The 11,711-nt window shown below is 37.6% G+C and overlaps 1 protein-coding gene across 1 annotated transcript; it reads left to right on the top strand.

Annotated features, from left to right (window-relative positions):
- The first annotated feature begins 684 nt into the window (after window positions 1–684).
- Window positions 685–9,812, top strand: cyth4a (cytohesin 4a). The gene is made up of 14 exons (XM_056242620.1): window positions 685–742; window positions 1,110–1,170; window positions 1,856–1,929; window positions 2,126–2,190; window positions 2,998–3,064; window positions 3,792–3,910; window positions 3,995–4,075; window positions 4,192–4,304; window positions 6,349–6,497; window positions 7,133–7,244; window positions 7,475–7,551; window positions 7,678–7,749; window positions 8,059–8,213; window positions 9,080–9,812. The coding sequence occupies exons 1-14, from the start codon at window positions 737–739 to the stop codon at window positions 9,162–9,164; spliced, it is 1,236 nt and encodes a 411-aa protein (XP_056098595.1). The 5' UTR covers window positions 685–736; the 3' UTR covers window positions 9,165–9,812.
- The last annotated feature ends 1,899 nt before the right edge of the window (window positions 9,813–11,711 follow it).

The raw sequence follows: 11,711 nt of genomic DNA on the forward strand, positions 1-11,711 counted from the left end.
TCATGTGGTTGTGACAGTTTTGGACGTGTCTGTGTAGTGTCGAACTATACGAGGAAGTATTTAACTTTTAAGTGAAAGACATTAACAAATCAGTTCGTGATACGCATTACAGTCCACAAGAGGGCAATGTCGAATCATCATTGAAACGTGCCTTTCTTTAAAGGTAGGCTACACTTAAAAAAAAAAAAAAAAAGTTTTAGCCATAGGTCAAAGCATAAATAATGTTGATGTAGTGATGTAGTTTCCAGTCATATCAGTAACCTATAACAAAATATGTACATACACGGAGCCAGACATCGTAACCGACCGAGTAGCCTACTAGAACATTATTTATATAGATAAAAATTAGTAGTATAACATATAAAATACAGTATAAAAAACTATTTGACTATTTATTATAATTATTATTAATTATTATTAATATTTATCATAATTTAGGTAGGGTTTTCAAAAAAAAACTGAGGGGAAGGATTTTGAAAATGGTTAGCTATTGCGAAGTCACACGTGTCTCGTCAGTGAGTTCTCTGAATTGAAATGTGATAAAATCTTATTCACATTAAGAAATAAAAATTGTGACATGCTGAGGAAATAAGTTCTCAGAACTCAGCTGTCATTCGTTGTCGTGTGACGTCACCCTCCTCCCGCAGGAACTCAGCGCTTGTTCATCAATTAAAGCGCATTTCACGTTTACATTAGTTCTGTACGACAGCGAGTACTTGCACGCTGAGTTGCACATATGAAGGTATGCGTTTTCACTACTTTTTATGGTTTTGACAAAACTTTGTTTTACATCCATTTAATCGTTACTTTGCCTAATTGATTTCCTTTGGCTATAGTGAAAGAAGTTTTACATCCTCATAGCGCCATCTCACATATTATATCTTTACTAAATGTTATTTATGTCTTTTCACATAGATCTTTTCGGCAGTTAGGTTGTTGCTGGGATTAATATTATTATATTATCAACTGATTAGCCTAATAAATGTGTATGCTGGAAAACTGACATCATCAAGACATTATCATAATACATAACACATTTTTCGTGATATGCAATGATGTGTGTCTACTCTGTGCACTGACTCAAGACTGATCTTCCTGTTTTACTGCAGTCCCCCTGCAGCACAGCCAGCATGGGAACCCAAAGAAAGGACAGCTTCCTCTGGGGGAAAGGTATGTTCTTCTTTAATCATTTTCTTAAGGTCTGAGACTGCTGTGCAAGTTCTGTGAATTAGGGGATTTTCAGGCAAAATGTTCCAGTGCACCTGTAGTGGGATACCTGTGATATCCCCTTCATCTAAACTTGATCACTGGACATTTTGTAAAGCCCTACAGTATGTGTGTGATATTGAAGTACCAGCAGTGTTTTTGGCAAAAAAAACACTGCTGGTACTTCAATATCACACACATACTGTAGGGCTTTACAAAATGTCCAGTGATCAAGTTTTGGTGTTAAAATTAAGGATATAACATTGAAGGATCTAAGGATTCTCAATAGCAACCTGTGTGTGTGTTACTTGAAGAGAGCTTAAAAATGACTTAATGATTCAATAGTATCATACTGTCCCACAGGGCACAGTCAGTAAATATATTATACATATTTTGTGTGATATCATCCACATAAATTTTAGTGTTGTGTAAATGCAACCAGTAACTGACCAAAATACATCCTATGTGGGGCAGTTCTCCAAAACAGAAGTAGCAGTGTTATATTTAGCTGATACATTTGGGCTGTGTTTGCACTTCATGGTTTTCTTTCTGTGCTATTCCTCTTCTACATGAGTGTGAGTGAGATCCAGGATATGATGTGAGCCTGTTGCTAACTGTTGATCTATTTGTGCTCCCATGTCATCTTCAGCACCTTTAGCTTTCAATACAAATGACAAGAAGCAATCTGACGTCCACAAGCATGTGATTCTAGATGATATTCAGGTATTTGGCTTTATAGTGTCTTTCTGCATATCATGATTATTAAGAGTGTCATATATAACAAAGGCTTTTAAGCACATAAATACAAGTAGTGTATGTGCTAAAGAAAAATGTCATGCAAAACTTTGTGAAGAAAATGATGGAAGTTAGGTATTTGTGTTGACAAAGCTTTGGCTGATCAATGCCTTCACTCTTGCAGAAACTCAGGCTGGAGATTGAAGGCATGATGACAGAAATTCAAACGATGGAGGCCGATGATGAGAAGTGAGTATTCGCCGCTATCACTCAGCTCTGAGGTACCATAGCAACTACAACAACAACAAAAAATCGTTTTTGGATGCTTGCAACATAATAATTTCACTGTGTAGTTTCTTTCTGTACTGCACCATTCTTCATAACAGCATTGTGGTCACTTCACATCCATTTTCATAACGTTCACATATATCACTTGGGTTTATGGTATTGTTGTTTAGATTAAAGTTATAATGTCTAATAAAATAAAAACACATCTTTCCTCATAGCAGTATGAATCCATGTGCATCAAAATATCTCCTAAAACTGATCACAAATTGATAGTATGTAAACTCCTAGAGCCAAACCTGTAACTCATATTATCAATTCGGGCCTCAAACTTAACCTTGCAATGTGCATTCCATAGTCAGGAAAAGGTGCTTTGAGTCTTTTAGTTTGACAATACACCATGTGTTTACGCAAGACACTTTGCATGTGCAGTAGAAGCTGCAGAATTGAATTCTACCTGAATGTTAACATTTGCAGGTTTAGTTTTTCGCACACCATCGATGAGCGTAGGTATACCTGTTTCCTGTTTCTTGGTATCAATTTTACGAGAAGAGCTTTGGCTCTAGACATTGCTAACTTTATATTTGGACATGCTAAGCCACAGAAAATGTTAGACAGGTTATATGCAACGACCACTACACTCTTGCATCATGATTTAGCTGAATCAACACTCTAATTGTCATAGACAGGCTCGAAACGTTTTGTGGAACAGAGAATGTACAGTATTTCATTTTTGTCACAATATTCCCATTTTTTTTTATTCTCCTCTAGTAAAAATGTTATGAAGGACAAGAGAATCCAGTGTGGAAAAAAGAAGTTTAACATGGACCCAAAGAAGGTATGAAAAATGAATCATTTGAGTTGCATGGAGTGAAACAGCGTGATACATGTAGGGTAACTGCTTCAAAACTACAAGCAGATTTAGCTAAACTAGGTTAGAGGAAGAGGGTGTGTAGAGAGAAAGAAAGATAGAACCACATCCTGTGTTTTCTGCAGAACAAGTGAGCTGAAGCCACACTTCATTTTCCGAGCAGCTCGGTATGCATGGTCAGTGTGTTAAAAACGACGACCAGTTTTGATCTTTTCACCAAAGCAATTTCCCCCCAATCATATGAAACTTACATGTAAAAGATCTCACCAATAAAAGGTTGAGTGATGCAATTGATATACCTAGACCTTATTCAGAGCAGCTTTCTTCCGCTGTAAAAAGCTCCTAGATCACTTATAATTTTCCACCACAGCTCATGTTGTCTGGAGCTTTTTGTCTACTAAATTTATTGGAAAGATATTTTTGCAGTGTTTCGTCAGCAGAACAATCTAAAAATACATTAAATAACAGTACAACCCACTGAAGAGATGCTTGTTTATCCCTCACAGCCTCGCTTTCATTCTCGTTAAAATCAAAGATGGCTCTGCTGTGAATAAAGTCTTGCAATGGCCAATCATGCATCAAGATCTGTATCTTATATCCTGTTTCTTAATGAATGTTTGATAACAGTGGTGCCAGTGGTCTCTGAGGTATAAAATCGGCATTATTTCATTGAGCTTAACTGTGTCATTTTCAGGGTATCCAGTACCTGGTGGATAATGACCTGTTGGGGTGGATACCAGAGGCTGTGGCTGAGTTCCTTTACAAAGAGGAAGGCCTCAATAAAACCGCTATTGGTGATTTCTTAGGAGAAAGGTATGATGATGGTTATATTTTTGTGGTGAATACTGCGTGTGGTTCTGATATAGAGGAAGTTATATTTCCTTCTTGCATCCACAGGGAGGAGATCCACCTTCAGATCTTGCAGGCTTTTGTTCACCTTCATGAGTTCTCAAACCTTAATCTAGTTCAGGCTTTGAGGTGAGAGGAGATCCTCATCTTGCTGTTTAATTTCTTTGTATCATTGTAACATATACGTACAAATACTGATTTTGTCAATTTGGGGGGAATCTGTGATTGTTTGATTGTGGACATAGGCAGTTCTTGTGGAGTTTCCGTCTACCTGGTGAGGCTCAGAAGATCGATCGCATGATGGAGGCCTTCGCTCTGCGCTACTGCACCTGTAACGTTGGGGTTTTTCAGTCCACAGGTAGTTTGCCTCTGCGTTTAGAGGATAGGTTTCATGTTTCACTGCCAAGATAATGAAAACATCAAAATTTAAGAGACATTTAGAAACCAAAATGCGCATTTTTCCTTATTGTTAATAATTCAGCATATAGTTGGGCCTATGCAGTTCATGGTAATATTAATACATGTCAGCGTTTGACTATATCCTGTTAACTGGTAGTGTCCCTCTAGGGGCTTTTCTTTTCCACTTGCTTCTTTTTATTTTTTCCTATCACATATTTTTGTAATCATCAAAAATTAGGTTTCATTCGAACGCTTGAACACTCAAAATTCATCCTGTAAAAAACATTTTGAAATTGTATCAACTTCAAAATTTGAAACACAACTTGAATAGATTTATGGCTTTTATTTTCTTGCAATTTTAGAATACAAATTATTTAGTAAAATGTATATTTTGTATAAAGGGAAAATGTTTAGTTCAGTATATTTGATTTACAGTCAACTTAAAGGTGCAGTGTGTATTTTTTAGCGACATCTAGCGGTTTGGTTGCGAGTTGCACTAAGGGCTCAGCCCACTGCTCACCCCTCCCTTTCGAAGAAGCTACGGTGGCTAAAACGGGACAAACAAATCGTCATCTGAGCATGCGTCTGAGACAGCAGAGAATAGCCAGAGTAAGCCAAGAGTGTGTAACATTGTCACTGTTTCTGTACCACAGTCCATTTCACATCATGGATAAAGTTTATAAAGCCATAGTCAGGTGAGGATCAAGGGTCTTAATATATAATATAATAATAGTAATCAGCTGATTGTCTCACAAACGTAACCAGCACATTTCTCCCCACATAGCAAACCCATAATACAGCGAGGGAGAGGAACCACATGAACCTATGCAGCTATATATTTTTTCTAACAGGGTAGTAAAAGTTTAGCTTGCTAAATATGAGCTGTTACTGTGGCTGAGCTGGTTAAAGCGTAAAGCCTCGTTTAAACTCGACGCGTCCGCATGAGCCCAAAGGTGCGCAGTGTGATTTCTGTAATATACTTTTTTACGGGCAATGACAAGAGTACTAATCAGCTGTCTCACGAACGTAACCAGCACATTTATCCCCACATAGCAAAGCCATAACACAGCGAGGGAGAAGAACTAAGTTACATGAAACAATCCAACTACATATTTTACACCACTGACAAGGGAAAAGTCACTACTCACGGTGTTTATGGCTAGCTTGTTCTAGCTTTCTGCTGCTTCTCTTTCAAGGTAGTGACGAAACGCACTCTGTAGCGCTGTTTGTTCGCTGTCGGCTACGGTAAAAACACGACGTCACAATATGTCGACCTTCATAGAAGGGGTTGCCCGCGGTTATGTAGATATAAATGTCTCATTCTAAGGTAATAAATACATTACAGTTTATTAAAGGTTCTCCAACCGATGTCGGGTGACGTCACTTCTTGTTGACGTTTAAAGTATTGTCAAACAAAATGGAGGCTAGCTAGACCCTCCCTCCTCCTCATCCGCGCACTAACCCCCCAAACCCCGCCCCCCAGTCCTTCTTGTCGGTGATTGGCTGGAACTGTTTGTCATGTTTCGTGGAGCGGGTTAGCCCAGTTTGTTTTTGTTGCTGTTTGTGGAGCCTGGGCTGTCTACAGAGATCGCGTTTCTTTACAGTGTGTTCAGAGGACAGGCAGCCAGCGGTTAGTGAGGAGATGTTTGCTGTATGTGACAAAAAAGGTTTTGGCCTAAAAAACGCGTGACATCGCTTAGAGCACCTTTAAGCAAGTTCTTTATACACCACTGAAAACATAGTTATGGGTGTCATATTGCATTTCTGTTAATAGATACTCAATTTTACACATTGCACCTTTAAAAAGAGACCAACCTTAGGTCTGTATTCCAAAGCATTCATGAATTACATCTATTTAAGTTTAGATCTGCCACTCAAAAAGGGAGGTGACATTTAACAGGTTAAGGGCATTATAATCTGGGTCCTGAAGTAAAAGTAGTTGACTACTTTCATGTAGACATTTGAAAACGCTTATATATTATGTGTGTGTGTGTGTGTTGCAGACACCTGTTACATCCTTTCCTTCGCTATCATCATGCTCAACACAAGTTTGCACAACCCTAATGTGAAAGAAAAGACCACACTAGAACGTTTCATCATCATGAACAGAGGAATTAACAATGGAGGAGATCTTCCCTATGAACTACTCGAGGTGAGAGAGGTCACAGGGTCACATTTTCCCTCAAATCACAGCTTTACCAGACCAAACACTCACATCTACTGTATTTTATAATCCACGGGTTTTTCATTCAGATACACTACCATTTAAAAAAAATATATATATATACTAATTTTATTCAGCACGGATACATTAAATTGATCGAAACAAGAGACAGTAAAGACATTTATAATGTTACAAAAGATTTCTATTTCACATAAATGCATTTTTTTATCTGTTTTGGAAATGAACAATAAGAAGAAATGTTTCTTGAGCAGCAAGTCACATTTAGTTAAAAAATAGAAAACAGTTATTTTCACAATATTATTGCTTTAATTTTTTTACTCAAATAAATGTAGATTTGATGAGCGTAAGAGACTTCAGTCAAAAACATAAAGTCGTACTGACTTTTGAACAGTAATACAGTTCTTTTGTAAGTCGCCTTGGATAAAAGCATCTGCTAAATGCATGAATGTAGAAATGTCATTTGTAAGGAACTTAATTATACTAATATTATTTATTTCAAAGGAAAATTAGTTTTGTATATCTTTTTTTATAATCCACTGTTGATGTCATGAATTTGTAATGATCAAGTGTTGATAATTTCTCTTTATGGAAACATTATGTAGAAACTTTATGAGAGCATTAAGAATGAACCCTTTAAGATCCCAGAAGATGACGGCAATGATCTCACGCACACCTTCTTCAATCCTGATCGAGAGGGCTGGCTTCTAAAAGAAGGTTTGTTACTCTTTCGTACAGCTAATACTTATAGTTAATAAAATGATGACATGGCAGCTTCATCCCTATTATAATAAACCCATGACCTATGAATGCCTTGCATTTAAGCATTTTACATCATTAGTTCCATTCCTATAATTTGTTTTATCAAGCAGCATTACAAGCTGTGAAACAGCCTGGCCAATCAGATTAGAGGACTGTTCTTTCTGACAATTCTGGTTAATCCATAGGTGGCAGAATAAAGACCTGGAAGAGGAGGTGGTTCATTTTGACTGATGGCTGCCTCTACTATTTCCAATACACCACTGTAAGTACTCTACCTTTACAAAAATGTCAAGTTCGCTGATATAAAACACATTAAATTAGTTTTTCCCCCAAACTGAATAAGAATATTCATAATTAAATAATTAAAAGGCCATTTTCCCCTCCCTAGGACCAAGAACCAAAAGGCATCATTCCACTAGAGAACTTAAGTGTGAACGAGGTGGAGGACGGACACAAACAGGTACTTTTCCATTCCACCTCATCAATTATCACTGATCCAGCAGATAGTGTGTTTCTCTATAGGCCCCTGTTGTTGCTTTATTGTTCTTTTAGTCACTGAGTGATAACTGTCCCTCTGCAAGCACAGTCTAGATTGGCTTTAATCAAACTCTGCCCAGATCCTGGTTTCTGTTTTTCTTTCTGAGTCAGCATCTCGTAATACCAAGCGGCATTTAAATGTTTGTGATGTAACATCCTCTTGTAACCATGGAATGTAACCTTTTGAAAATGACGGCATATGCATTTTCTCTTTTGAAATGTGTGCGTTCAGTTCTGTTTGGAGTTGTTTAGCCCTCATCGCAAAGGAGAGACGATAAAGGCATGTAAAACAGAGACAGATGGGAGAGTTGTGATGGGCAAACATCACTCCTACAGACTCAGTGCTGCTTCTGAAGAGGAACGTGCAGACTGGATCCAGGCCATCAGGTACCAGACAGCACAGTATAAAGTGAACAATTAAAAATAAGCAGATACTATAAACATGAACAATTTCTGAATGGCACACAACCCTAGTTTGCACAGTAAAAGAAAAACAAGATATCCAGTGTTTACAAATGCAATTCAAACCACATCGACTTGAGGTTTGAAATCCAGTTTTGCTGGAAAATGCCTGTTTATATTTTTAAGTAGGATTCCAAGTATTTTCTCATCATTTAGGACAGTACTCATATGTAACATCAAACCAAATGCAATACTTTCTTAAGTGGTGTCTCTTTCCTCGTATAACACACTATGTGACATTCAGTGAATATTGAATGAGTGAACGAGTCAATGGTTTTAGACCTCTTTGAAAAGAGCAGAGGCAAAATGTCCATTTTTTGTCCTGTTTTTCGACTACACTAATACTTACATCATTATTATAGCAACCGATGTAGCAAACGTAAGTGTATTTATATAGCATATTTCATACACAGTGGTAATTCAAGTACTTTATATAAAATAATAATAGTAAATTATTAAATTAATTAGTAAATTAAGATAGGAGGAAGGAATATGAGAGACGAATATGATGTAGACAGAAGATATTTACAACACTGTCTAAACAAGTGGATCACATTTTATCAGCTGTCAGTCCTTGTAAAAGATTTGTGTGAACAAATGTCTTTTTATGAGTGCAGCAATGAGTTGTTGTAAGTCATGGGAAAGAGGAAGTTAAGTATGTTTAGAAATTTGCACACACTTAGACATACAGTTACAATAAAATAATTAAAAAAGCATTTAGATTAGCTTTGAAAGAGGAACTGAGAAAGAAAAGTGTCTCTGAGTCTAACCGTTTCCTCTCTTGTTCTTAGAGCTTGTATCACAAAAGACCCTTTCTATGACCTGGTATCTGCACGCAAGAAGAAGATCATCGGCCACACCGAGCAACGCGATTAAACAGCTGACAGATTAGTGAACTGAGGAGATCTGATCTTTCTAAACAGTTGCACATAGACTGAAGTACCAACAGTAGCCAATGGGACGTTCATGGGTACACTGGACTAACGGAAAAGATGAATGAGGTTCTAAGGGTGCTGATTGTCAGGCCTCCCTCTCACCACACAGAGGTCACCGCTGCTACGTGTGCAGCCTCAGGGTTCACTCACACAGCAGTGTTGTGCTCAGGTGTTACGTCAAAAAATATTTTCCTATTTATTTAAAGCTTGTGAGAAATCTTGGAAAGATCGCAGTTTCTTTTATTGGTAAAATATTGTAAAAAAAAAAAAAAAAAAAGCCATAACTCTGAACTTGACAAAGTTTGTTGTGTCACCTGTTAACTGTAGGATTTTTTTTCTAGTCATGTTTAAATTTTTCAATGAAAAACATTTAAATTAAGCTACATTTAATAGGGTAATTACGTTTTCAATCACTATTTTGGCTATTTTTTCCTGTGTATTTTCCATTTGACTAAAACACCTTTATAATACTATAATTATAGTCTTAACAACATGTCCATCTTGTAAATATTGCTTTGCCGGTAGCATTAATGTTTATTAGATTGAAATTGTTCATATTCTGTACATAATAAATGATTTATTTAATGCATATATCATTATTTGATTATACGCTTATGTAATTACAGATAACTAATAAATAAACTAGTGAATACATTACAACCATGTTATTAAAATATAATGACTGCACTAGGCTGATCTAATTAAAGGTCTTTACCGAACAAGCCTCGTTTGTCCAGCAGAGGGCACTGTTGATCAATTCCTGTAGAGAGAGAGAGAGAGAGAGAGAGAGAGAGAGAGAGAGAGAGAGAGAGAGAGAGAGAGAGAGAGAGAGAGAGAGAGAGAGAGAGAGAGAGAGAGAGAGAGAGAGAGAGTGTGTGTGTGATGCTTTCGTATATGAAAAATGGCGATCGATTTTCACAATACACACTCATTTACTGTATATAGCCTACATATTCATTCCCACGCTGTTTTCCCCCTTGACTTTTTCTTTAAAGCTGATTTGAAACGTTATTTATTGTAAAAAGGCTATACAAAAATGTGCATTGAATTGAACTCTGTACAAACGATATATAGACTACAGTATGGCTACACATACATGTGTATATTTAGATAGAACATGAGAGACCGTTTCTAAAACATTTGAAATCTAGTATACTTAAGAAAGATATCTGAACTGTAATGGGCTAAGTTACACATTGCTTCCTTTGCAACATCTATATTGCACTTGTGGTCTACAAGAGAACACGCCCCTCTTCCTGTGTATCATTTCCTTCATATCTGTGTCAATCGCTAGCCATCTTTTCAGACCTCTCTAACCCTTGCAAGATTAGCAATTTACTCATAACTTGTCATAGTTTACAAAAAGTGCCAACTCATCAGTTGAGCACTACTATTTGATAACCTTTGTAGACTGAAGAGTCTTCAAAAAAAAAAAAAAAAGGAAGGAAGGAAGGAAGAAGAAAAGTTTTATACTTGTTATCCATTAAACATTTTAGCAGCGCACATCAAAATACTCTTAAAGGAACACACCGACTTTTTGGGACTTTAGCTTATTCACCGTATACCCTTGCCTGGCAAGCCAGACCTACATCAAGATGTTAGTTCTGGGAACTCACAATTGGCATACCTCAATCCGAGGGGCAGGATAAACGGTTGTCTTTCAATATCCCTCAGCACGCAATAGGATAGCGCTACAACCAACCAGAGCAACGAACGGCTGTGGCTGAGTGAGTCCCATGCGTTTTCCCACCAGCGGAGCTAGTTGCTATATTAAATTTTGCCGTATCCGGTCGTCAAAACTCCGAACACATCTTCCTTTTTTAAGAATGACTTAAGTGACGTTCTCTTAACTCCAAGTCCTCCAGAGTCGCGGCCAAAGCCGAATCAAAAGACCGCTGTTCGCCAGCAGCATCTTGTTTGTTTTCAAGTAGCAGGGAAATCACCTACGGAAATCACGGCGCAGAACCGTCACAACTCTGCAGTCGTTGTGTTAAGCCCGCCCACCAACTCTATACTGTAGCTACACGATGTGATTGGCCTGACCAGAGTTTGGTTTTTCCACTTCGAAAGCCAACAGAGAGTTGCTAGACCACACTGGCTGCAAAATAATTTTTGCTGCCGCGAGGGTGCGTCTAGATTTCTAGGCTATGTATCCCCCAGAGTTAGATAAGTCCATACATACCTTTTTCATCTCCATGCGTGCTGTAACTCTATCTGATGCACCCACCGCTAGCCTAGTTTAGCCCAAAGACTGGATGTAAATGGCTCCAGCTAGCATACTAATCCCAATAAGTGACAAAATAACGCAAACATTTTCCTATTTACATGTTGTGATTTGTATAGGCAGTCAGAGTGTACAAATAACAAGGTCATATGAGACACAGCCATCTTTTAACCATATAAATATTGGGAACTATATTCTCCTATTCTCCCAATATTTGAGACACACCGTGGTGAAGAGCAGAGAGTTTGTTCAGAGTTGGAGTAA

This window comes from Rhinichthys klamathensis, unplaced genomic scaffold, assembly GCF_029890125.1.
Source record: "Rhinichthys klamathensis goyatoka isolate OS25496 unplaced genomic scaffold, OSU_Roscu_1.1 h1tg000733l_1, whole genome shotgun sequence".
Classification (NCBI taxonomy): Eukaryota; Metazoa; Chordata; class Actinopteri; order Cypriniformes; family Leuciscidae; genus Rhinichthys; species Rhinichthys klamathensis.